Below are 27863 nucleotides of genomic sequence, written 5' to 3' on the forward strand. Positions count from 1 at the left end.
CCGTCACTTAGCCTTGACTTGCTCCGGAACAGCTCCATTCTCATGCTGTCCCACTCCCAGAGCTCCTCTATGGTCTTTCCCTCCCACCCACCAGAGCCCACCGGAAGGACCTGCCGCCGGGCCGGAAGGTAACGAAGAGCCGAGAAGAGCAGACACGCGACTTTGCCGCCCGCCCGCCTGCCTCTCTCTGTGTCCCTCGGCAGCGTCTGAGCCGGCGGCTTCCGGCGAGCGCCCCTCCGAACATCGGTGGCTGCTTGCAATCTGTGCGTGGCGCCGGTTGCCCCTTTCCGCCCCGAGAGAGAGAGAAGGAGACCGTCGGCCGGTCCGTCGAGAGAATCGAGCCATGTCGCGCAGGCGGCACCGGGACGAGAATGACGGTGAGAGCGGGAGGGAAGCGGAGGGTGAGATCGTCGCCAGGCCGCCTTCACCACCTCCACCTCCACCTTTGCGCCTCCTCGTTAGAGATGCAGGAGCTCTTTGGATGGGCGTTTTTTTAAAATCAGATCCCGATTTCTCTCCGGGGTGATCGGGAGAATCGACTGAAAACATTCGTTTCAGGTGGACTAACCAGCACTAAATGTATTTGCAGGGGGCATCTGTACATTAAGCCTAATAATGTACCCAGGGCACCCCCCAATCCCTGTTTCAGGTCTTTTGCCTTCTGCTGAAAGCTGAACTGTGCCTTGTAGTTACAGAGTTTGACAGGTTCCCAACCTGTAACAAGGTTTAAAATTGACATTTTTTACACAATCCTATTATAAATTCCCAGATTTTGTGCACAGGCAAGGATTTTGTATGTTTCTTCGCAATCAGTCCAGATCTGTTTAGAGAGTGGTTCCCAACCTTTTTTTGGCCATGCCCCACCTAAGCATCTCTAAAATCCTGGTGCCCTGTGCCCTGTGACATATAATTCTTACTTTACTCAAAAAGTGAACTCTACTCACACGGAGGAATCCTAAAAGGCCATTGACTTGGTTTAAACAAGGTTCAAATTGCCCCCATTAAAAATCAAATTGCCCCCCTGTAGGGCCTGGGCCCCATGTTGGGTACCACTGGTTTAGATGAATGGAAAGAAAGAACCCATTGTTCTGAAAGATGCTTCGCCTTTGATAGATAATGTACATTGTTATATATTGTTCTAACAAAACACTGTTAGTATCGCAGGTGTAACTGTCTACAGTTTAATTTTGCCTATTTTAAAAACTCTGAACACAGAGACACTCTTTATAGGTTTGAGAATTGAAGAAAGAAATAACTTTGAGCATGTGTATATGTATATGTATTTGGGCAGTTAGAGTTTCATACGGTGGGCTTTTCCCAGCATTTGAACTGTGATTTCACATTTCCTTCTTTACACTTGGTTTTCTGACATTGGTTGGGAAGAGGGAAATCTCGCACTTCTCAGGGACATTGTAGGATTATATCTGAATTAAAATTTATTCTCAGTGATCAACCTGTGGTTAGCATCTGCCCCCTCCGCATACATACAACCTGATATAGAAACAAATTGCAGGACTGGAAAAAGAATGAAGTCATTCCTGTAATGGTGGACCTCAGCTTTTTGTTTTGTTCAGTTCTTTGTTGATGTGCTGGCACAGCTGACTTAAAAAAAAACAAAAAACAAAATGAGCAGAGTAAAAGAGTTGGTTTATCACACACAACCCCTCCAAGTTTAATGGTTGAGATTCAGGTGGGCCTCCGTATACTTGCAGCGCAAACATATCCCCAACACGTTCCTCCTCTTTTTCCCCACAACAACAACCCTGAGGGGTGAATTGGGCTGATAGAGAGTGACTGGCCCAAAGTCACTCAGCTGGCTTTCATGGCCAAGGCCGGAGATGAACTCACTGTCTTTATTGCTCTTTGGAAGCTATGTTACATTAGAGCCCTTGAGCAGACAAGTCTTTTCCCCTATTGATTCTATGTAACCAGGAGTGTGTGTGTGTGTGTGTGTGTGTGTGTGTGTGTGTGTGTGTGTAGGTCTCTAGTTATTCGGGTTTTCTCCCGCGTAAAATTGGAGATGTCTTGGCGACGTTTCGACGAAGTCTCATTCGTCATCTTCAGGCTTCTTCAGGCTTGGTGCATGTATGTATGTATGTATGTATGTATGTATGTATGTATATGTATATGAATCTATAAATTTGTATAGTTCTTTTCTTCTTATATTAGGAAAAGTGAAGCAGATATATTGGTCTATTGATTATCTGTGAACTCTTGGTCAGTGAACACCAGACCAGTGTAAAGAGATGAAAGTTCATACAGACATCTTTTTAATTTTTGCCACTGGATTCTGCCCAAATAACAACATTAGATTATAAAATGGACATAAGAATACATCCATTAGTTTTGTCTTTGGTATATTTCTTCGTAAAATTTTGATTCTGCTTTGGCCCAGTCCAGAAACTGAGCTCCCATTTCAGATATGAGGGAAGAGAAGAGAAGATCATGATCGGCATCTTTTTACTTTCTGCCACCGGATTCAGCCGAAATAATAATATGCCTTGTGCTTTTATTTTTTTAACCTTTCTAATCCCTTCAATTGAAGGGATTGTGGTTTAGTCTCTAAGGTCATCTGAAAAAAAAAAGAAGATGAAGGGGGCCCTTGTCTTCAAAAGGATGAAAGGGAAGGATGGTTACAATCAACTTATTTTAGCCACGTTTGAAATAAACAGAATGTGAGGGGGAATTTTGTTAATGAGTAAATAGAAATATTTATCTAAAATCAATATCATAAAATGTCAGTGCAGTATCTTATGGTATTTTCCTGGAATGGGTTGTGAAAATGTACATATAGATGTCACATTTTTGATATTTAATATTACAATTCCACAATGTCTCCAACCATATTGGATTTTCATTTTGGCATCTGATGTTTTGTCTCGCTAAAATAGAACAACAGCACAAGAGAAGAAAAATATCTGAAACAGAGATGCTGGAAGACTTAATAAGCACATTGGGAGAAGAGGTAAAATGACTAGCAGCTTCATTTTGCGATCTTTCAGGTTTCCCTATCTGAGAATAACATAAACACTCAAATACAAATGAAATATCACAAATATATATATTTAGAAATGGAATAAATTTGCTGTGTACTGTGTTATTTTTGGTATTTTTTAAAAAGGAGTTTTCTCCTTTAGATACGATCCCACTGAGTACCTGCCTTAATAATTTCAAGAACCATAAACAAATACTACTTAGCAGTTATGTGGAATGTTTGCACCATCATCCTATAATGGGACCTTAACATTTTACATAGTCAATTACAAATGGAACCTGCAATAAACTATTACACTATGTTTAAGTTTCTAATAATATTGTGCTAATCAACTTTGCATGCGGGGATTCAGCATACCATTCCACTTACTTAATAGTTAGAAATGTTTTATGACTGCTGATCTGATCAAGTCATCCTCATTGATTTGATTGAAAACTCTCAAAAGATCAGGATTATAGATTTTTATTATTCAGTGGTCTTGTTTACTTGCAATCCTGTCACTGCTGACCCTATCTGAATCCCTACTTAGTCCCCCTTTATCTAAGTAAAGACTAAATTATTATGAAGGTTTACCAGTTTGCAGATGAGGCTGTTATTGAACAGTGTTGTGGGATGATCAAGAAAATACATTTATTTTTCATTTTCTTACATTTCCCTTTTTGTGTGTGTGTGTGTGTGTGTGTGTGTTTCAATAACGCAATTAGGTAAGGAGGGAAAGAATAGCAGTAGAGTATCCTTTAATTGATAGCTTTTGGAGCTACTGTAGCTACTGAAAGGACATTTTAATGAGAAGTGTCTTTGTAACATATATACATATATATATATATAACAATAAGATAACGACTTTCTAATATCTTATCCCCTCAGAGTTCTTCTTCTTTGGAAAGTAACGTAGATAATGTGAATAAGGTGTTGGAGGCACATCTGCCAAACTTCAAAAGCAAAATACTGAGACTCCTTTGTACAGTGTATGTATGCAAAAGATTTATGGATCTAGGTGATGATGCATTAATTGTCAAGTGCAGGAAATCAAGAGTCCAGGCAGGTCAACAGAATATAGATTTATTATATACTAAAGCTCCACAAGAAAATCTGAAGTACTAACGTTCATAGCCTATAGCTGGTAGATAAGAGTCAAGAGAATTCAAGATGGGCTGGAGATAGATCTCTTATGGGCGAGAAGGTCCTCAAGACTGATGACGCATTTGACCCCTTCCTCAGACTCAGCCTGGTCATCTCCTACATTAGTTATAGTAAAAGCTTTTAAGTAATTACTTTTGAAAAAGGTTTCTTTTCAAAGCTCTTTGTTGAATATATTGTATGGCTACATATTTTTCCCATTTAAGGAATGGGAAACTAGAAGACAGTATGGGATAATTAGCAAGGTAATTAATTAGGAGAGTGGAGAGGAGGACAGTGTCAAAATAGGTCTCTCTTGCTGCTTGTTCAGGCTTGGTAACTGCAGTTTAACCTGCTTTCTGTAGCTGTGTGTTGAGATGCTTATTTGCAAGTGCCAGCTTCATCTGGAATTTTCATAAGAGCTCAAAGAAAGAATTACATTTTTGCCTGAGCTGTTGCTCCTCAGACCTTCTCCTTTCAACTTTTCAAAGAACATACTGACACCTGAATCTGAAGCAATGTAAATGCTATGATCGAAACATTGGAAGATATATTGTTACGTACACAGTAGAATGTTTCCCATAATTATATACATTTCTGTGTGATTTCCCACTGGGATTTGCAGTACCTAAACAGTTAAATGAAGACTGAATTGACTCTCATGTTATCTTTTTTCCAATATATAGTAGACTTCTTGTCAAAGAAGACACTGCTTTTCAAAATTTAGGCATTCTAGGTAATTTGAAAATCACACATGGGGTAATGAGATGGCACTTGTGATTTGAATTAATAAGTGATGCTGTTTTTTCTCTCCTTTATGAAAAAAAAATCAGTGCACGTGTGCTACCACAAAGGATGACCCTTTACACAACTCTTGTTGGCTTGCTGAATGCCAGGAACTACAATTTTGGCGGAGAGTTTGTAGAAGCCATGATACGTCAGCTGAAAGAATGTTTGAAACTCAACCTGTACAATGAAGCTGTCTATTTAGTAAGTTGTTTTCATACTTTAGAGATTTCACTTGATTTGATTTTCAGTATATTTGAAGAGCTCACATTTTGCCTTCACAGATTGTGAAGATAAAAAATGTAATTCCGTGTGATCATTTCATACATTTCATTAGAGCCGAGGTGGCGCAGTGGTTAGGGTGCAGTACTGCAGGCCACTTTAGCTGACTGTGATCTGCAGTTCAGCGGTTCAAATCTCACCGGCTCAAGGTCGACTCAGCCTTCCATCCTTCCGAGGTGGGTGAAATGAGGACCCGGACTGTGGGGGCAAGTTGCTGACTCAATTTGCTAAAAAAAATTGTAAACCGCTTAGAGAGGGCTGAAAGCCCTATGAAGCGGTATATAAGTCTAATAAATAAATAAATAAATACATGCATACATACATACACCCATCTAAGCCTTTTCACCTTATTTCTTCTGACTTTGTCATAACTGCTCTGCAGTGTGAGTGGTGTGTCAGGTTTGGTGATCTAAATTTGATGGCAATCGCAATAGCATTTAGGTTTGTATACTGCCCCATAGCAATTGCAGCACTCTGAGTGATTTACAATATAAGATTATTGGCATACTGCAGTCGGGTTTGTCATTTTATCGACCTCAGAAGACTGGAAGGTGGTCAACCTTGAGCCTCGTCAGGATCGAACTCTAGGCTGATGGCAGAGTGCTTCAGGCTAGCACTTTAACCACTGCCTCACCACAGCTTCTAATAAATGAGGTTTAACCATCTATTCAGTTGTATATCGGCCCTGGGATTCCTGTTATCCTCGTAAAAAATGCTGAAGCAGATGCATCCTAGGCTTCTGCAGGGTGTCAGTCCTGGAACCTATCTTTTTCATTGGAGTTTCAGGGCTGCCACATTTAGAGCCTGGGAAAATGGGAAGGGGGATTGCAAGGAGCCGGTGGAGGATTAGCCATAACAACATTCTTTTCTACGGGAGTCAAGGACACTCAGCCTGCATCTGGATGGGAGTGACTGGGGGCCGTCTCCAGTTGGGACGTTGAAATGATTGGACATGTGATGGACTTGTGGGTGCAAGGGATGGATCTTTGACTTTCTTTTGGGTGGAGAAAACCCAGAACTCTCAGATTCAGGTTTTCCCAGATATGCCAATATGACATCTGCAATAAAATGGAACTTTGAGGAATCGCTAGCCTTGGAGTCTTCTTTGGTTGGGGGAGCTACTTGGAACCCTGACACATGGCTCTTGCCTGGCTTTATGAAATCTCTTGCTGATCCATGCTTTGAAGAAACATATGATTGAGAAATATCTGAATGCTCTCTTTCTGCAGGTGCGCTTTCTTTCTGATCTTGTGAATTGTCACGTAATAGCTGCACCCTCAATGGTAGCCATGTTCGAGAATTTCGTTAATGTGACGCAGGAGGAGGATGTACCTCAGGTAAACAAGAATACATTTGCTTCGTAGATAGGGAAATAAATTGCTGAAATTTGTTACTTGATTGTTTTATTTTTTGTGTGTTGTGTTTGTAAATGTGATAAGCCTCTCCTCAGCTAGTATTCTAACAAAAGCCTAAACAGTTAGCTATAAGATTTGGCTACGTGCCCTCTGGTGCTCTTGTCACAGTCTCTTGTAGTCTTTAGATGGAACATAAGTACAGCAAAACAAACTGGTATCTAAATAATGATTTAGATGGGCAAACGAGGCCCTTACCATTATATCCTATGTCAAGTTGCAAGTCTACAGTCCAAAAGATCCACAGTGTAGCTCCTTAAACATTTCTAAAACCTAAATTTGTAGAAAATATGCCAATTGCTGTTGATGATTTACAAACGTTTACCAGCCCCTGGCTGATTTCATTTACACCAGAGAGTAAGTGTACATCTTAAATACAATCAAAAGGAGCATGTGAAATAGCTCCTTGGAGAGAAAATGTAAATAATAGAGCATCAACACAACATAACTAACATTTTGGCTTTTTTGTCATATATTTTTTTCATTAGTTTGTGCAGATTTAGTAAGTACTCTCCTTTGTTTTGGAAGTATCAAAATCAACCATTCGTGTGCACAAATGAACCTGGCTGGGCCCTTGAAAGTTTGCACCTGAAGCATCGTAGCGTAGAGTTAGATTTGTGGAATCAAAACAGTCCTTCCTGTGAGACTCCATTGTTTGACCTGATTTAGCTTTTATGGCAAGAACCAAAATTATTTTCTGAATGCTGTTGTCCATATTTTGACTTATTAGGTTCGATGTGACTGGTATGTGTATGCATTTCTGTCATCTTTACCTTGGGTGGGAAAGGAACTCTATGAGAAAAAGGATACTGAAATGGAGCACATCTTGTCTACTGTTGAAAACTATCTGAAGTAAGAAAATGAGAAAAAATGTTACTTTGCATCATTAAATCTTAATGGGGCATGAACATAGAACATGTAGAGATCATACATTTGCAGAAAAGCATTGACTGTTAAATGTAGAGGTAATAAATAACTTCAGACTTTTAGGCTTAAACCAAGTTAATTTTGTTCCTTGTTTCAATCATCACCACCTGACATTATAGCATTGAAAGAGTTGACAACATTCTTAGTATGGACAGAGATGCTGCAGAAGAATAATGATAAAGTCCCAAAATTTGGTTGAAAGGCACATGCTCATAATTGTTTTCCACTGACTCTGAAGACAAGATTAGAATAAATGAGTGTGAAATTCTGGAAAGCAGTAGGCAAGTTTGCTGTTTAAAAAGGGATCTGAAATGATCACAGGGCAGATGAGAGAATGTTCTCAAGACTTGGGCTGTATGATTCTAGAAACATTTTTCTACATGGTAGCTGAGCCAATTGTCCTCAAAACCTAAGGTACTTAAGAATCAGGTGATTGAAAGCACATAACTTTACAGTCAAATATTTACTTTCTCTCAAAGCCTCCCACCGATTGAGATGTACTATCTGGTTTGAATAAAGTACTGTTTCTTTCAGAGTCTTTCTGAGTTGAAATGCAAACCAATTATCAGTAGACTTAAAATGTTTATGTTCTTTTCTGGCAGACGGCGTCAGAAGACTCATGTGCCCATGCTACAAGTTTGGTCTGTTGATAAACCACATCCCCAAGAAGAGGTGAATAGGGTTAGGGTTTCAAATTCTTGTCCTGACATCCATCTGAAGAAACACTAGGGCAAATACGTAATGCCAGTTTCGGCTGCATGAAGTTGACACTGTTCTAATGAAAATGACTTCCCAATGGCTTTTCATGGCTTTTCTTTATTCTGAATTTCCTCCCTGAAATGGTTCCTAAGAAAATTGGGTAGGGTGGTTTCCTATAGCACGGAAATCAGTCTGGGTTTGGAATCGTCCTTGAATTCTGAATACAAAAATGTCTGATGTTGTCTTCCAGTACTTAGATTGCCTTTGGGCTCAGATTCAGAAAATGAAGAAGGACCACTGGCAAGAGAGGCACATCCCAAGGCCATACCTGGCGTTCGACAGCGTGCTTTGTGAAGCGCTGCAGCACAACCTGCCTTCTTTTACGCCCCCACCCCACACGGCAGATTCCGTTTACCCGATGCCAAGAGTCACCTTCCGAATGTTTGACTACACTGATGATCCTGAAGTAAGTTGTGGGGCAACATCCTTGTAGTGCGTTGTCTGCTGGGAAGTGAAATGTTTTCGTCTTTGGTGGATTCCACATAATATACCCCTTTGCCTTCTGAGGTTTCGGTTTGGGTCGTTATTTTGTCTCACAATAGTCTCACTGCACATTCTGTAGCAGTGTTGATATGGTTCAGGGTTTGCTTTGTCTGTCTAATAGCTCCATCTGCCCTGTGCACCACTGTTATTTTTTTTTTCAAAGCAGAAAAAGCTGCTTCTAAAAGAAAACATTTTTGGGGCAGCTGAACTTTGTTCTGAAATCTGTTATAAACATTAAATGACCTACAAACCACTCTACTAAAACTGTTGGAAAATGCTATGATGCCAGAGATGTAATCCCGTTTTTGGGAAGAAGATGGAGTTTTGGACTATATCTATAAATTAATCTCTGTTGTTTGTTTTGTCAGGGTCCAATTATGCCTGGGAGCCACTCTGTTGAAAGATTTGTGATCGAAGAAAACCTCCACTGCATCATCAGATCCTTTTGGAAAGAGAGAATGACATGGTAGGGATATATCAATTTCTATGTCAATCTATCCAAAGAGGGACTGACACTGCATGGTGATAGAGCTTTGGGCAGCTACTTCCAAGACTTGCTCTCAGCATGGAAAGAGGCTTTTTGAAGGAGCGGATCCTGGCACATATCACAAGAAATATGTTTTGGGTTTTTTTGCACTTACCGCTTGCCCTTTTAATTCTAAATCACATGCTTTTCTCTTTCTGCAGTGCTGTCCAGTTAACAAGCTATCCAGGAAACCACAAGATCCCCCTGAATTACCACATTGTTGAGGTAAGCGCTGCATTTATCATGTCACCTTTTCTTTTTTAGTGCCAGGGATCTTTCTCTCTGCTAATACCGTAGTTCTTCATCTCAGAACGGAGCTAAGGACCCATTTTGAATTTGAACCATTTTTGATACACCACTGTGGGACTGGGATCGGCCATTTTAACACTGGAATTTCCTGACAATGAAATATTTTGTGCTCCTCTGCTTTTGCAAATATTCTTCATCATATTGCTTTCATATTTTTCCCAGGTGATCTTTGCTGAGTTGTTTCAGCTTCCTGTTCCGCCTCACATGGAAATCATGTACACAACACTTTTTATTGAACTCTGTAAACTTCAGCCTGGATCTTTACCTCAGGTTGTATCCTTTCCTCCAAAAGTCTCTTGTAGCAGTTAATACCTTTTGATAATGGTCTGTTTTCAACCATGTTGCAATTAAACACTATAACATAAACAATTTAAACCTTAATTGAAAAATGACAGCTTGCACAAGCTACGGAAATGCTGTACATGCGCTTAGATACAATGCATACCATCTGCATAGATCGGTGAGTAAAGACATTCTCATCTAAATTTTCTAAGGACTTAGTGACTTGAGAAGTTTCCACACAACAGAATCTATGATGGTTATAAATAGACTTGCTTTTACAGGCCTTCATATTTTAGGTCACTCCTCTCATTTAATTAGTATAGGAATAAATGATTTCTTCTGTTAGACCTTTCTAGATCTTTCTTACATGGCATTCATAATCAACCAGTGAGTGCTGGCTGCAGTGTTAGATTATTAATTAAAATATATGAAAATATGATTTTCATATTGAAATCTAGAAGATTTTAATACTCAATTACAGGTAGTCCTCAACTTACGGCCACAACTGAGCCCAAAATTTCTGTTGTTAAATGAAACATTTGTTAAGTGAGTTTTTCCCATTTTACTACATTTCTTGCCCCTGTTGTTAAGTGAATCACTGCAGTTGATAGGTTAGTAACCTGGTTGTTAAATGAATCTGGTTTCCCCATTGACTTTGCTTGTTAGAAGGTTGCAAAAGGGGATCACATGACCTCAGGTTGCTGCAACGGTTATAAATATGAAGCAGTTGGCAAAAATCTGATTTTTGATCACATTATCATGGGGACGCTGCAAAGGTCGTAACTGTGAAAAACGGTCATGTCACTTTTTTCACTGCCATTGTAACTTAGAACTGTCACTAAAAGAACTGTTGTAAGTCGAGAATTACCTGCATTGGAAGCAAGGCTGTGAATTCTTTTAAAATGTTTCAAAAATGCTACTTTAAAATGTGCTGAGTCTCAGTTCAGCAATCCTTTAATCAGCCACACCAGAGGTGACATTCAGGTTCTGACCAGTTCTGGAGAACCGGTAGTGGAAATTTTGAGTAGTTTGGAGAACTGGTAAATGCCACCTCTGACTGGCCCCGTACCCATCTATTCTCTGCCTCCCGAGTCCCAGCTGATCGGGAGGGAATGGGGATTTTACAGTATCCTTCCCCTGCCACGCCCACCAAGCTACACCCACAGAACTGGTAGTAAAAAAAATTGAATCCCACCACTGAGCCACACCACTGTTAGGTCCCAGATTTTTTACAGCATCTACTGTGTGTCATAGCTTTTGCAAAGTATGCAGCTACCTCTGGAAGTGTCTCTTCAAAAGATTGAATTACTACAGAATAATTGCACATTTTCTGTCCCCCAGTTTTAAAGAGTTTACAACTCTATATCGTACGTATGTTTCTGTCTATTTGTATATAATGTTAATTGTAGCAGTGCAAAATAAAATGTTTTAAATATAAAAAAACTTACAGATTCCCCCCCTCCCCCCATCCAGGTTCATTAATTGGTTTTCCCACCATCTTAGTAATTTTGAGTTCCGTTGGAGCTGGGAAGATTGGTAAGTATTTGATTCTCCGTACAGGTAGTCCATCTGCACTTATATTAGGACTGGGCACTGGAGTATTCTGCAGTGTTTATGTAATAGCACTCTGTAAGTCTCTAAAGCACTTGTGTTTGCTGTCCTGGATGGCTTAGCTTCTGATTTTAACCCTCGTGATAATCGGTGCTATATGCTATCACAATTCGCATTAAGATCTCAATGATTCCTGATTTTGTGTATGTGTCTTTTTCCTGCTTTATTTTGCTGTCAAGTAAGCACTTTCACTTTCTCTGTATAGACGTCAATGGGCATTTTCTGGGTACTGAGGTGATTGACATTTACAGCTGGGTTTTCACTACAGGGATTTTGCATCTTATTAATTTTTAAAAGCCTCTGATCTTATTCTTTTTTAAAAAAAAAATTCTGATGGAATCTTTCCTTTCCCTTCCATTTATTTGTGTTATGTATGGGGGAAACACTATCGCAGGGTTCTCTGCGGTTATTCTGGTATGCTATATCTAATTCCCCCATCCTTGAGAAAAATTGTTTATGCTTTGTTGTGAAATCTCAGTTACAGGCTGTCCTGGACTATACCAAAAAATGCAAACAGTGCATTAATTTAAAAACAAAGCCCTTTGGGAAACCTTGGGAAAAATGCTTTTCAACTTATAAGTTCAAATGGATAAATATTTTTTTAAATAAAATAGCAATGGTTTTAAATCAAGCCATAGTTGATACTCAACTGTAAGCAACAGGAGCTAAACCTGATTTACAATTAAATCCAACTGTATTGCTGGTGGATTTGAAGGAGAAGCAGTTTGGCTTGAAAAGGCTTTTTTTTAAAAAAAGACATGCATTTTCAAGGCTTAAAATGGACAGAACCGATGAGGAATGAATCAGACTTTCTCAGTAAGATGGAGACTGGGGAATAGATTCATTTATATACAACTGGAAACACGTTTTTTTTGTTGTTTTTTTGAACAAGAAAAGCTGTGGAAATATTTATAATAGAGACTTAAAATTTTGGTGAATGAGACTCAATTGTTGGGAAAGATCCTGGTTAAAATTAAATTTTTAAGGAAAGGTTTTATTGTTAAGAATCAGTCAAGGACACTCGATTCTTATGGACCAGACCCAACAACTGTGCTGGTAGATTAGAAGCCATTGCAAGTGATATACAATAATAGATGGTTAACAGGACTGTGAAGTTTAACCTTGCTGTTGGTTTGCCTACTAAGAGCTGAGGTGGCGTAGTGGTTAGAATGCAGTAGTGCAAGTTATTTCTGCTGTCTGACTGCAATTTGGCAATACAAATCTCACCAGGCTCAAGGTTGACTCAGCCTTCCATCCTTCCGAGGTGGGTAAAATGAGGAGCCAGATTGTTGTGGGCAATAGGCTGACTCTGTAAACTGCTTAGAGAGGGCTGTAAAGCACTGTGAAGCGGTATATAAGTAAGTGCTATTGCTATTAAATATCTTGTTAAAATAAAATAAACATTTGTTGAATGGGGAAAAAAAATCCCTCACTGATCTCAGGAAGCTATGAAGCCCCCCCCCCCCCCCCGGGCCAGCATTATTTGGTAAGACAGGCCATATCTTGGTATGTAATACTCCCCCCCCCCAGCTTTCTCCCTGACTGAGCTGCCAATAATTATGCTCTCAGGTTTGGGGTTGGGAAAGCCCAGAAGTCTCCACATTGAACTAGCTATAGATGTTCATGCTCTGGGAATCTCATATGTAAAGTCCTCTGATTGTGCTCTATGTGGGGCTACTCTTGCAGCTGATCTGGTTGCCACCATTGATCTAAAGGCAGCTGACAGATTGCTATGTGGGACATCTGACCATACACTTCCTACTCCTTTGCTGAAGCTACACTGGTTCCAGTTAGCTTCCGTGAAAGGCTTTGTTACGATCTCTAAGGCCCTCAGCAATTTGACTTCTGTTGTGGTAGAAAAAGGCAAGTGTATATGGGGTTGTTCCCTGAGATCATCAGGAAGGTCCTGCTGCATGTATCAAGGGCTGTAGAGTGCCACCTGACAACTGTTCATGGGTGCTCTTCAGTATTGCTCTCCAATCCTCCAGAGTCTCCTATTTTAGGCACATTTTGGAAATTCGCTTCTGAACCCAGGCTTGTCCTGTATAAATCCTGACTTATGATGGTCAGATCTGTAGCTGGATAAATGATTAGAGGAACTGATGAATGAACAGAAAAAGAAATAGTCTGGCAGACAGAAAGAATAGTGACATCAAAAATTGTGAAACTCTTGCAGAATCTGACCCATTTAAATAATTGAAGATGCCTTTCAAAAGCAATTATTGTGAATTAAATCCAATTCCAGTCATACACTTTTCCTTAGTATCCTAGTATTGTAGAAACTGGTGCTATAAAAATTTGAAGAACCATCTTGATGAATATGAAAGATATTGTTTATGGTAGCAATCTGTTTGTCTGAGCGCCATCTCTTTTTTATAGGTCAGATTCTGTTTCTGAGGATCTTGACAGAGCCAGGCCTAAGTTTGTAAGGGAAGTACTGGAAAAATGCATGAGGTGAGTGAGAGACAGCAGCATTTGTATACATATGTGTTCTGATCCCCTCCTCCGTCCAGTAATGAATGCCAAGACAAACTTAACTGGAATGTACTTTAATTAGCAAAACACCAAAACCTCGGTGGCTGAAAGCCAAGCATAACAAACAGATAAGGACCTTGGCAGCAACTCAGACAAATCCAGGCAGCAATAAACACAGATAAAGCTTGGCAGAAATCCAGCCTGCCAAGCTCACAATACTGTCCTCCTGCGTTGACTTCTACAAAGAGGGCCATGTGCACAAGTAGCTTTTATAGTCTGGAGAGAAGCTAATGATCACCAGCTGAGTACAATCACCTCCTGTAATTGTGTAATTGTTCCTGACGCATAGTAGCTCTTCGATGGCGTGCATCCAGGAACAACTCACTGCTGGCTTCTGGATCACTCTCCCTTGTCTCCTCCCCACTGGTCCAAGGCTCAGGCGCCACCTGGTGGCCAACCAGTCTCTGCGCCCTGCTTGGAGTCGGAACCCTGTCTAGGGTCCTCCACATTCTCCAGAGTCGACTCATAGGGCCCCTCGCTGTCGGAGTCTGGTGGCAGCTCCAACAGCTCCTGCTGGGCCACAACACATATGTATCCACCATGCTTTACCCAGTGGGATAAGCAGGAACCAAAAAAAAAGCATTTAAAAATTGAGTAAGCAAAAGAATAAAGACATGGAGGAATAAACAGGAAGGGGAAAAGATTCCTAAACTTATTTGCACCAATACTCACTATGCTAAAGAGACCACTTTCAATCTATCAGCTTGCACTGTCTCATCCATTTGCAGTCACTCAGTCTTTCTGTTCCTGTTGACACGTTCATTTTTCTTTCCTATGTTGTTTTGCAGTTCAGACCTCATTCATTAATTCCATTGTCCAAATCCTCTCCACACATTTATTTTGCAATCGCTAGCTTTGGATTCATTCTGTCTTGTAGTCAGCCTGCATTCCTTCAGCGTACAGCCTATTCTTGTTTTGTGATGTACACACTTCTCGTACAATCAATTTCCACTGCATTCAACTTATTTTTATGCTTCTCCTGAATGGACCAAAGCCATTGAAACAAGTTTTCCTATTATCTGACACAAATGTGTAGTCTTATTTTTAAAATGTGTGTGTCATGATAACTAAGTTGTAATTTTGGAGAATGTATGCTGAAATAGTTAAAAAAACAAAGGAATGTATTAAACACAGGAAACAATATCTATGAAAAACGCTCAGACTAATTCCACTCTAATTCACTGGTATGTAAGAAGGAAGAGAAAACATATTCAATTTTTTGCTACTACAGCTTATATCACTGTTTTTCAACGTTAGCATTAGCTCCCCATTCCCCAGACAGCATATAATTCCCAGAATTCCCTCACCAGTATAGCTTCCCATAGCTGACTGGGGAATTCTGGAATTGAAGTCTGCTTGTTTTCAAGCAGCCAAGGTTCAGAGTTATTGGCATATACTGTATCAATAAATCAATCAAACTTCTGAAGCTGGCTTCCTCACCTGGTTTAATTGAAAGAACATCAGCTTGAAAACTTCCTTCTCTTTATAAAGAGAACAGAGTTCTGCCTAGGATTCTAGTAATGGCATCCAACTCTCAGGGCATCCCACTATCCACGGCTTTGTTGAAATATCACCAAATGAATTTGTAATGAACTGAACTGCACAATACCATGATACAACTAACCTGGAATTTAGGATGAGTAGCCTCAGCCAGCCATAGCACAGCAGCTGGCAGCTCAGATAATATTTATGCTTTTTCTTGGGAATTTAAGAGAGATTTGGAGGAGACCAGGATTAGTTCCTGACTTTGAAAAGTTAGTGTGAATTGTTTCTGGTAGATTGACCAGTGGGATTTGAGTTTGCCAAAAGAAGGGGTTGCCAAAATGCAGTAGTCATATTGAAGCCCATAACCCAATACTGAGCAATTACAAGAATTATAAAGTCAACTTATAGCATGGGCCCAGCCCTTGTTCTTCTGAGGAACTTTTTCTGAATGCTGTTCAGGTTCAGTGAACAGACATCGGCTTTGGAGTACTTTATCAGGGCGTGTATCTTTTACTGAATGACGAATTAAGAATGATTGGTTGGTTATGTCTGTAGCTCTATTTCATGATGAGAGCAATCTTCTTTAATGTTCATTTTCTTTTCTTCTTTTTTCAGGCTTTCCTACCACCAGCGAATAATAGATATTGTTCCTGCTAGTTTTTCAGTCTTGACTCCTGCAAATCCAATCTGTATTTATAAATATGGAGAAGAAAGTAACAGTATGTTGAGAGTATATAATTTACATTGTAAAATATAAAAGAAGCATTTGCTGCTATTGGTGGGAAATGGTGTGTGTGTGGGGGGAGGCAATAATAAATCCCTTTAAAGAAAACTGCTATAAACTTGTGTGGTTTTGAGAAATATGGTGTCACCCAAGGACCATTCAAAGCCCTAATGGGTAAGATGACACATTGCTTCAAGATGTGGCCTCTTATCTTCTGAACCATTCCTCAAATATGTAAAACCTTCTACTATGTTGCATGCAATCTTTTATATAACAGTGTCTTCAAAGATGGTAACTGTGCTTCTTCCTATCTTTCTAGAATCTCTTCCTGGATACAACGTTGCACTCTGCTTAAACATTGCCATCAAAAATAAAGTGAGTAATGATGAAATTTTCACCATTCTGAAGGATGTGCCCAATCCTAATCAGGATAATGATGGTAAGCCCGTCTAATATTTACTGTGTCCCCATTCCTAATTTTCATTTATGGAAAAATTGCAAAACATCAGAGAAATTAGTTATGTTTAAGCATATCTGGTACATGGTTTTGATTATTATGCACACACATGGAATATGTACTAGCTCAGTGGAATTTCTTTTGTCCCTGATTTTTGGCATCTAACTCTATCCCATATATGCCAATAAGCAAATATTCTTTTAGTTTAAAAATAGTATATAGTATGCCTAAATTGTAAGCATATGTGAGATGGTTTTAATATTGTTAATATCAAATTTAGTTCAAACATCATACTTATAGACAGAATTTCTGTAAGATGCTTTATTACTGGTTATTATTCCAGACTTAAAGCCTCTATATAATTATATATAATGTTTGGAGTAAAATGTAATATGAATATTATTTTATTAGTATTATATCAATATATTATATTAAAATCATAATTGCTATTATTCCATACTTAATTGCTAAAATGGGGGATATAATGGCTCAGCAGTTAAAGACTCTGAGCTTGTCAGCTGGAGAGCTGACAGCCTGGGTTTGACACCCAAGCTCCGCACAATGGCTGAGCTCCTGTTACTTGTCCCAGCTTCTGTCTACCTAAGAGTTCGAAAGCATGCAAATGTGAGTAGATAAATGTAGATACCACTTCGGTGGGAAAGTAGCAGCATTCTGTGCGCCTTTGGCATATAACTATGTAGGCCATGTGACCGTGGAAAATGTCTTGTGACAACACTGGCTACCTCGCCTAGAAAGGGAGATGAGCACCGTGCCCTAGAGTGGAACAAGACTTATAGGGAAACCTTTACCTTTTTTTAAAATTGCTAAAATGAGTAATTCTTTTTTAAAAGACTGCTGGAAAATAATGAACAGATTGGATCACTTTTTAATGTCTTTGAAAAATTTTAAAACATAACAATCCTGAGAAATGGTTTATAATAGAACGGAACATCTTTTGAAAGTCATAATTTGACTTAATTTTAAATGGACTAAACTATACATCTTTTTAAAAAAAACGTTGAATCAGCAATGAGTATATGAACAGCTGAATGGGTCTGATACGTTTTTATTGGAAAAGATCAGAAGTGCCGCTAAATAAGTTATGAGGGTATCCTTGATGTCCAGAATAATCTCATATTTGAAAAGTAAATCTTAGGTAGAATTGATGTAGAATTTAATTATAGTTGGGAACCATTCTTGGATTATAGTTTTATACATGAATTTGTTCCACATCCAAACTTTTCATATGCATAGAATTTATATCTTACTCTGATTTTTTGTTATGGAGTGTCAGGTCAGCGTGGCCTTAATGACCACATACTATAGAGAGATTTTATTCAGGATGATCTGTCCCTATGAGTGTTCAAATGGTGCATCTATCACGATTATAATTGTGTCCATCCATGTTATTTCTGTCCATTTCTTTCCTTCCATCTTTCCTTAGCCTTAGAGTCTTAACTAGAAGACTAGGTCTTTGCATAATGGATCCAAAGTATGGATATGATCTTTAATCAGTATTGATTAATGTGCTTATTGTTTCATCATTTCTTAGTACTGTGCTAACCAAACATTTTCAGCTTAAAACTTAATAGGGAATATTTGGATTTTGTTTAGAAAATGGATATGATAAGAAAATTCATGAAATTTCTTCGCCACTTTACTTTTTTTTCCAGAAAAGTCAAGTAAAAATTCTCAAGTCTTTCTCGGCGTTCAATAAGTGCCCATATTGCTTATAGGAATTCAAACTTATTTGTAACTTTGTTTTCCAGATGAAGGCTTCTCATTCAATCCTTTAAAAATAGAAGTTTTTGTCCAGGCACTATTACACTTAGCCTCAAAGTCATTCAGTCACTCTTTCAGTGCTCTGGGAAAGTAAGTATTTATCATTAAGCATATTAATCTATTAATGCATTCATATTGTTGCCATTTTATTTTTATTTCTTTTGTAATGTTAACAAAAAAGAGGCCAGAAGCAAATATGATTTTTATTTAATTACTGTGTTTTTAAAATTAGCTATATTGTCTACTTCTCTTTAAATGTCTATGAAGATTCTCAGTCATCCAGATCATGGTTGTCCCAAAGGTGTTTTTTCAAAAGGCAAGTGGACTTTCTTCATTTTTTCCCCCTGAAGACGTTTTGCTTTTCATCCAAGAAACTTCTTTAGTTCTGACTGGTTCAAAGCTGAAGACGTTTCTTGGATGAGAAGCGAAATGTTTTCAAGGAAAAACAAAGGAAGTTCAGTTGCCTTTTGAAAAAGCACCTTTGGGGCTACTTCTCTTTAACTTGCAATTTTAAATGGGCAGATTCCTGTATAATCTCTGGTCCTTGGGTACTTCTGCCTAGTTTTGCATGTCAGGAGCTTCCTCCTAAACTTCAGCATCAACAGAAAGTTCATCAGTCCTTTCTCACCTCCTTGTGATCTGCAGCACAACATTGTCCCTGTATACTTTTAAGTCTCAAGACACAGCCTAACAAGAATGACCAATGGCAGTCCAGGGGAAATCCAAAACTTTACAGCTGGAGAAGAAGAACCCTTTGTGCATTAGATTCTTGCAGTGGCCCAGTGAACCTGGATATTGCCAAAATCAAAAACAACCTCGCTGAAGAAAAAGCCAATGACCGGTCCAATTGTACAAGGAGAGAATGTCAGCCCCATGTAAACCAGGCCAACAAATCAACTCAACCAGAAGACCAAACTACTTTTGTTAAGGTATGTTATAGTAACAGAACCTTGGAAGTCTGATTGTGCTTTACCTCCTCTGCCTCTTAGCCTCCTGTGACTGAGGGAGGTGTCTCAAGACTTGACTGTGTCTAGCTCTCTTTAGGATAAAGGCAGGCAGGGAGGGAAGACACATTCAGAGGTGCAAGATCCTGTTACTTTAACCCTATAACAAAAGTCGTATTAACATTCATGACTTTGCATTCAAATCATAGCTACCTCAAAGGGCTGGAACAAACCTTTTGTGAGACTTGGGCTTAAGCCTCATAGCTTTGGAAACAAATTTCTCTTATCTCTAACTCAGCTACAGTGAGGGAGAGAGAGAGAGGTTTAACAGTGGAATTGATTTTGCTGACTAGGTGGATTCCATAAAACACTTATCCCCACTAAATGTGTAGCTAGTCACAGTAGCAGGAAGAACGGCTGGGTTGATACTGCTCGTTTCTCAGTCTAAAAATCCAGAGTTCGTCATGATCTTGGGAGACTAGACCAGTCTACTTCTCTTTCGCTCACTTTTTGCCATTTCAATCCATGTTGCATTACAAGGTTACGTAAGAACTGATCTGTAAGAATGAATGACATGTATTCCTTAATATTCTTGGGTTATTCATTTCTGTTCTAATAAGATTTCGAGAAATCCTCAAAACTTTGGCTGAAAGTGATGAAGGGAAGCTTCATATTCTCAGAGTTATGTATGAAGTATGGAAAAATCATCCTCAGGTAAAAATGAATATGAGTCCCTCCCTTCCTTCCTTCCTTCCTTCCTTCCTTCCTTCCTTCCTTCCTTCCTTCCCTCCCTCCCTCCCTCCCTCCCTCCCTCCCTCCCAAAGCAATTCCTGCTTTAAGTAGGAGAAAGGCATGTTCCCTCATTTTAATTTAAACCACCTTTATTGAGTTAGATTTACTTTATGTTGTTGAACAAGGCCTGACACTTTTTTCTTTTTGTTATCTATTGTTTCATAAGATTAAAACCAGAGAAATTGTGTACATCTATCTAAATGGCAGTTCTTAATCTCCTCCCAAAGCTAGCTCAGTCACGACCAGTCATTCTCTGGGCTCAGTCAAGGGAAGAGTGGACAGAACCATTGACAGAAATCTCGGTGCCTTTTAGCAGGAATGGAGGTTGCTTTCCAATGTTCCAGAGTGTCCTTTGTGTCTTTAGGAATGGTCTTCCTGTTCATGTGTTGGTAGAGAGATGCAGTCCTGAGCTGATGGTTTCCTGTTCACCTCTTCTCTGCTTTGCCATGAGAAAAAGTTAAAAAGTAAATTATTTAAAGGTCCTCCATTGTTCAGATTTCCCCAAAAAATGTGAATGTGATGGAATCTGTAATTCTTGATGGGGAGTTATGATAAGTGGCCCTCCTAACATAAATAATTATGGTCTGCACAGCTCAGACGCTGAATCTTATAGAGAGACTGTGCTTTGAGGGATCCTGTGTAATTTCAATTAACTGGGATTTCAATCTGTGAGTTTGTGTGGAAAGGACAACACACTCCTGATGAACTGAGCAAAGTTTCTGCATTTGCACAGATGATTGCTGTACTGGTGGATAAGATGATTCGAACACAGATTGTGGATTGTGCTGCAGTGGCTAACTGGATTTTTTCTCCAGAGCTATCTCATGATTTTACAAGGTAAATAAATGTCAACCATCGCATAACTTAAAAAAAATATATCTCCAAATTATGCTTTGAATATCTGTCATAATGAATGATATTTTGCAGACCTAAGAGAATTATGATTCTGAAATTTCTGTTCAGAGGGAAGATTAGGAGGTGCAAGTTGTACGGTTGTGTTTTATGTTTTGGGCCACTTCAGTTCTCTGAGAAAAACTCAGGTTTACAAGTGTGATTCAGCCTTCTTGCTGACAACAATCAGAATGTTTTCTCCCAACATGAGAGGTTTTCTTTGCTTCTTTTATTTATTGCTAGATTTTATATTTGGGAGATCTTACACTCTACCATTCGTAAGATGAATAAGCATGTGATGATGATCCAAAAGGAGCTAGAAGAAGCCAAAGAAAGATTAGCCAAGCAACACAAAAGAGTAAGTATCTTTTTTCATGCCAGTATGAAGAAATAGGGCTGAAACATATTTCAACAGCTATAAGGGCATAAGATTTGCTTTGCTCTACTGAACCAGGCAGAGATGGGCAGCAGGATGGAAAACTGGTGAGGGTCATCATTCTGCTTGTGTCCATGGCTCAGGCGTTCTTAATTTTCAATACTTTTCATTGGCTAATTTAATTTTTTTGCATCCCCATGCTGTGATAAAACCACAGTGATAAGAGCTATGGTGGCACAGTGGTTAGACTGCAGTACTGCAGGCTACTTCGGCTGACTCCTGTCTGCCTGCAGTTTGGCAGTTCGTATCTCCCATCCTTCCATCCTTCCGAGGTCGGTAAAATGAGGGCCCAGATTATTGGGGGCCCTCATATGCTGACTAAACCATTTAGAGGTGGATGTAAAGTAGTTTCAAGCAGTGTATGTCAAAGTGCTTTAGCTGTTAATTCCCCCCTATGATTGAGTATGATTGATTTATATTTCTTTAAAGTCCTACCCTTGATTTTTTTCTTTGCTTTCTCTACCTTTGTGCTCACTATTTACATTTCAATCCTTTCCTTTCAGCGTGAGGATGTCCGGAGCAATGAGAGGGGAAATTGGCCCCTTGAAGAACAGATTGAACGTTTGCAAGAAAAAGTTGAATCGGCTCAAAGTGAACAAAAAAACCTTTTCCTTGTAATATTTCAGGTAAAAGCAAACATATTGATAGACCCGTGAAGAAAGCAATCTTAAAATATTAGCATGGCTGCAAAATTCTAAAATGAGGGTTTCAGCTTCATAAGGTTCTAAATCAAGTGTTTCTCAACTTTGGCGACTTTAAGTCCTGTGGACTTTAACTCCCAGAATTCCCCAGTCAGCTGGCTGGGAAATTCTGGGAGTTGAAGTCCTCAGGACTTAAAGTAGCCAAGTTTGAGAAACACTGTTCTAAATTAAAAATCTATATATTTGAGAGCAAGTTCTTAAAAACATCACAGGTAGTCAAGCGCAAGCAGGTAGTCCTTGACTTATAGCAGTTCACTGAGTGACTGAAGTTACAATATGACTGAAAAAAGTGATGTGTGACCATTTTTCATGCTTACAACCATTGCAGCATCTCCATGGTCACGTGATCAAAATTTGGATGCATGGCAATTGTTTCATATTCATGACAGCTGCAGTGTCCCGAGGATCATGTGATCCACCTTTTGCAACCTTCCGAGAAGAAGAGTCAATGGGGAAGCCAGTTTGATTTAACAACCCTATTATTAACTTTAACAACTGCAGTGCTTCATTTTACCACTGTTTCAAGAAAGGTCATAAAATGGGGCAAAATTCACTTAATAAATTTTGGGCTTAATTGTGGTTGTAAGTCGAGGGCCATCTATACTGAATCCATGTTTGCTGTTGTTCTGTACTAAACCATTCCTTACTTAATTCAGAGATGCTTTTAACCCCTACTCAAAAGAAAAGTATTCCCATGAATCCAAAGCCAATATTTCACCTTGTTTATTCCTTCCAGCGTTTTATTATGATGCTAACAGAGCATTTAGCACGAAGTGAAGCAGGAGGCATTGATGTAATTACACCTTGGTACAAGAACTGTATAGAGAGGCTGCAGCAAATCTTCCTACAGGTAAGTCTTATCTATGTCAGAATGCATGTGGTTATTGAAAGCGAGATTATCTGGAAATCAGTCCTTGCACTGTTGATTAGCAATTTACTCATAGCAGCTTGATTCAAAAGCCTGAACAGGGTATTGTCGTATTGTAATGTTCATTATTGGCCCAAATTGAGCTTGGATTTTAGCTATATTATTGTAGGTAAAGCTGTGTGCATACGCTAAATCATTTGCAGACTTATTTGCTGCACACAGATACAGAGGAAAAGCCAGTGAATACCTCTCTGAGATGAATGTGTCAAATATATTGTATAATTATGAGTCCCGCTGGTTTTGCATCGTTGACATGTCATATAGCACTTTCAATATTGGTACTTAAGATCAGCCTTTTCCTGCATTAGAAACTCAGTCAACACAAAATATATCTGTTATTTGGGACATTTTAATTATCTCATTCTGCTGATATAGATTTATTTAATCAATTTATATGGCTACCCACCTCACAGATGTGACTCTGTGCAGCTAACACATTTTAAAGAATACCAAGAACATATACATCAGAATACAAAGAACAAAATATCAGATACCTATGATAGTAGCCAAGAGCAAACCCAATAGAGGGAGTCTTTAACATACGACCATTCATTCAGTAACATTTGAAATTACACTGATGCTGAACCAAGGGAGCTATGTCCTGTCCTTGAATAATGGCTATTATAGTGTCCACTCAAATCACATGATAAAAATTGGGACACTTGGCAAGGACACTGCAACTGCCTCCATCTGCCTATATTCCCTCCCCAATCCAGCCTCACCGGGTTTCAGAAGCTTTGGAACCCTCCTCCCTGCCCTCACGCTTTGCTCCACTTACCTCTTCCAGAGATTGCTTTTCTGAAAGAGCAGCAATAACAATAGCACTTAGGCTTATATACGGCTTCACAGTGCTTTACAGCATTCTCTAAGTCTGTGATGGTGAACCTATGGCACGCATGCCACAGGTGGCACACAGAGCTTTCTCTGTGGCCATGCCAGCGTCGCCCCAGCCAAGCTCCACTGCGCATGCGCACATGCCTCCCACTGGCCAGCTGGTCTCCAGGTCTCTGCCAAACATACGCATTTGCATGCATGCCCCCCAACATGCATGGGGGGTGCTCACATTGCAATTTGGGGGTTTGCGCGCATGCGCGCATTCCCACCTGTACCCTGTTTTGGACCTGGAAGGCTGCCTACAACAACCTGGAAACCAGAAATGGGTGGAGGGGGTGGGATACATGTGGGGGGACGCACTTGCATGCAGGGGGGAGCTTGCATTGCATTTTGGGGGAGGTGCGCGCTTTGGCCACTCGGCACCAAAAGGTTCGCCATCACTGCTCTAAGTGCATATTGCCCCCAACAATCTGCGTCCTCATTTTACTGACTACAGAAGGATGGAAGGTTGAATTAACCTTGAGCCAGTGAGAATTGAACTGCTGGCAGTCAGCAGAATTAGCCTGTAATACTGCATTCTACCCACTGTGCGATAAGTATCCAGCTGATGCATGTCATGTTCTAGAAGCGGGTTCCCCTCTCAATCTCTCAGAAGGATACTATTTTCCAAAATTATTTAAGTTCTGGGAAACAAAGTTGTATATAGAAGCAGCTCAGGAGACTCTTCCCTGATTCAATGAGAGGGGCCAAGAGGAAGAGAAGGTAAAGCACAATCAGACTTGCAAGATTCAGCTTATAGTGTATTTTTGTCTAGTTCTAATTTTCATGCAGAGTCTGTTTCTTGATATGTTTCTGATCCAAGGAGTCCTAAGGCTCACAGGCACTTACAGGGTTGAGCCAAATCCTATTCTTCCCTGACCACAGCATCCAGACTCTCTGATAGAACCACCAGTGACATCATTTGGTTGGTCAACAACAGCCGTGTAGAGCTGAGTGTTATTAGCACACAGTTTGATACCCTGCACTGTACTATCAGATGACCTCACCCAGCAGCTTCATGTAGATATTAAACAGAAATGGGGAGGGTGCCAAATCCTGAGGAACCTTGCATATTAAATGTTACAGATTAGATCTCTCCCCCGTGACTGAAACCAACCTTAGAGGAAGGTGGATGATCAAGGCATAACTGCCTTCCATTTCTACTCCCTGGAGTGGTATCTAGAAGCATACTGTAATCAAACATATCTATGAAGCTGCAATAGAACCACTTTCTCAACAAACTTCCCAAGAAAAGAAAATTGGAAATAAGATTAAAGTTACCCAAAAGAATCAAATTCAGCAATGGCTTCTTGAGGCAACATTTCCTTTTTTAATCAGTGGTTCCACCACTTTCCTTTAAGAATGGATTCATCATTGCCAGGATCCAACCACATATCATCTTCTGAGAAACCTTAACTAGGAGCACACAGGTAGCCTAACTAACAGTTCCATTTAATCAGCCAAACTTTCTGTCAGTCAAATGCTGGGCCCAACTGTGATTGTTGTTATCTCTAAAACCTTTACTTACCAGAATTGGCTTTTATTAGATATGCTCCCAAAACTCTCACTTTAGTTTCGAAACAACTAAATAAATGCAAGGTTCAAGTCTTTCATCTAAAATTAGATGATTATCCCATAACCATTAGATAGTGATAATGGCATGGTTACGGAAAGCTGTCTCAGATAAAGTTTTACTTGGGATTAAATTAAGACTTTTTTTGTTTTATTTGTAGAGTTTTGTAGCTGGAGATGGATTTCTGAAATTAAAGTTTATAAATCTTATGATTTGTTTCTAATTTCTGTTTATTTTATGCAGTTTTTATTGCCTTCATTTTACAGTGTTCTGGAAGTGGTAGGCTGATGTTAAGTAAATAATATTTTACAATGAATATTTAATCTTTTATTTCTGCATAAAAGCAGTTAGCATGTTATAAACCTACTGCTTCATATAACATTGGATTTCATAATTAGGTTTGTCCACTCTGGTTTTTCTGATTGTTCCAGACCAGGTTCTTTTTTTAGTTGTGTTGACTTGAGTTGCACATAGTGTATAATATAGTTGTGTTGTGTCTATCATACAAATCAAACTTGCAATATTAAGCCACAGCTGGCAAGTACAAACAAGGTGCTAAACTTTTAAAAAGATGGTTTATGTAACATGCTATTTCATTTCCAAGCTTAACCGAAATGCTTTTTGTGTGTGTCTGTAGCATCATCAGATCATCCATCAGTACATGGTGACCTTGGAGAACCTTCTATTTACAGCAGAATTGGATCATCACATACTGGCTGTATTTCAGCAGTTCTGTGCACTCCAGGCTTAAATTACTTTTTTTTTTGGTATAGGACTTAATTTCATTTTGTGAAACTTAAGACTTCGATGGGAAAGAAAGAAAAAATAATAATAACCTGAAAGTGTGCTGTGCTAGATAAACAGTGCTCATATTTTCAGCAGTAGGGGCCTTATGCTAGTTATGATTCTGGGATGTTTGGGATGGAATAATGTGTGGATTTCTAAATTTGAAATGGATTGAATATTGACTCGGCCAAAGCATCCCTTTTGTGCCCTCTTATTATTGGTATAAAAGTTAAAAATAGAAGAAAATAAATAGATGTGGCTCTTTGTTGACCTTTTGCATACCATGCAACGGGTTCTATAATAATGTGAACTAAGTCTCAAAACACGAATGTATCTGAGGATAGACTTTCTGGTGATAATGCTCAAAACTCCGTAAGAAACTGAAGCCTCAAATATATGAATATTTAAATGTCTAAGTCTGCAGAGAACTTTGGGGTATGTTTGCTATCAAAATGAATGATCATGGTTTTGTGAAATATAATTGAAATTACAACACTTTTTAAAACATTGGTCCAATGTGCTTATTTTGGGTCACACAGAATAGAAACAAGCTGAGTTACTGAAGCAACAATCTGGGCTGCTCATTTGTAATGCAGATATAAGTTGCATTAAGGGACGTAATAAAAGCTATCAACTAGCCTGATCTGCCTTCCATAACTCAAGATTGTCTGATTACTCTGGAGAAAGCATATTTTTGTTCATTGGCCTAGACCAAGAAGACAGCCAGGGCTGTTGTGCTTCTTTTTATTTATTTGTGCCGACTCATACATTTGATAAGCCAAGTCATTAGATTAAGGCTGGCTTTGCCAATATGGTTATCAAAGTCTTCCAAGTTAAAAACGTGAGTTACTTAAGGGCCTATTCTTAATAGTAGAAAATATATATAGCTCAGCGTTGAATTGCTGGGCTCTTGGTATTCCCATTTATCATTACTAGGCCAAACAGCACAATGAACTGCCTTCCAGCCAGTTAATGAAAAGCAAGTTCATAGACTGCTAAAGTCTACTCATTTACCAACATATGCAAGGCCCAGATGTTTTCCCTCAAAATAATGTGTTTCTTTAAGAACGACTAGATAGAGAGACTTTCATTGTTTTCAGTGGTGGGTTGCAGGTGGTACGCCCCGGTACGGACGTACTGGAGCCAGCCCGGAGCACTGGATACCTTTCCGGTACGGTACTCCGGAGGGCCCGCCCGCCCGAGCTCCTTACCTGTGTTTAAAGCTTCTGTGCTGCCGCGCATGTGCATGGCGCATACAGTGCCTGTGCGACGCTCCGCAGAGCAACTGGAGCATCACAGAGGTGCTAAGATGCATGCACACATTGCGTGTGTGTGCACACATGGTGCGCGTCCATGAGGATTTGAAACTCACCACTAGTTGTCTCCCTACCTAGTAATAGTAATAGTTTAAACTACATACTGCTCTAGTCTACAGGGCCTCAAATTAACTTGGTCAGCAAATCTT

At 39.4% G+C, this 27863-nt stretch overlaps 1 protein-coding gene across 5 annotated transcripts; it reads left to right on the forward strand.

Moving 5' to 3' along the window:
* The first annotated feature begins 118 nt into the window (after positions 1 to 118).
* On the forward strand, positions 119 to 27377 carry LOC106546626 (nuclear cap-binding protein subunit 1). Of its 5 annotated transcripts, XM_014063537.2 has the most exons (23): positions 119 to 377; positions 2892 to 2965; positions 3863 to 3963; positions 4948 to 5104; positions 6412 to 6519; positions 7325 to 7446; positions 8124 to 8193; positions 8471 to 8686; positions 9132 to 9229; positions 9451 to 9514; positions 9761 to 9871; positions 9994 to 10058; positions 11354 to 11416; positions 13871 to 13945; positions 16127 to 16230; positions 16555 to 16674; positions 18462 to 18564; positions 20039 to 20132; positions 20944 to 21047; positions 21345 to 21459; positions 22041 to 22163; positions 22975 to 23088; positions 26250 to 27377. In XM_014063537.2, exons 1-23 carry the CDS (start codon positions 344 to 346, stop codon positions 26361 to 26363), a joined length of 2349 nt encoding a protein of 782 aa, XP_013919012.1. In that variant the 5' UTR covers positions 119 to 343; the 3' UTR covers positions 26364 to 27377. The 5 variants fall into 5 exon arrangements, with proteins under 5 accessions (XP_013919012.1, XP_087572471.1, XP_087572469.1 ...); XM_087716345.1 differs by lacking the exons at positions 119 to 377; positions 3863 to 3963 and adding an exon at positions 4801 to 4850 and having other exon boundaries at positions 2895 to 2965; XM_087716344.1 differs by lacking the exons at positions 119 to 377; positions 2892 to 2965 and adding an exon at positions 4801 to 4850 and having other exon boundaries at positions 3861 to 3963.
* Positions 27378 to 27863: the final 486 nt, after the last annotated feature.

This window comes from Thamnophis sirtalis, unplaced genomic scaffold (genome assembly GCF_051295495.1).
Source record: "Thamnophis sirtalis isolate CommonGarterSnake01/CBP01778 unplaced genomic scaffold, rThaSir2_p1.2 scaffold_5, whole genome shotgun sequence".
NCBI classification, from domain to species: Eukaryota; Metazoa; Chordata; class Lepidosauria; order Squamata; family Natricidae; genus Thamnophis; species Thamnophis sirtalis.

Excerpts from the sequence above, each read along its gene's own strand:
- LOC106546626 (XM_014063537.2), top strand. The coding sequence starts at position 344 with ATGTCGCGCAGGCGGCACCGGGACGAGAATGACG. Across the intron at positions 10,059-11,353 it reads CATACCATCTGCATAGATCG|GTTCATTAATTGGTTTTCCC; the intron begins GTGAGTAAAGAC and ends CCCCCCATCCAG. Across the intron at positions 21,048-21,344 it reads CTATCTCATGATTTTACAAG|ATTTTATATTTGGGAGATCT; the intron begins GTAAATAAATGT and ends ATTTATTGCTAG.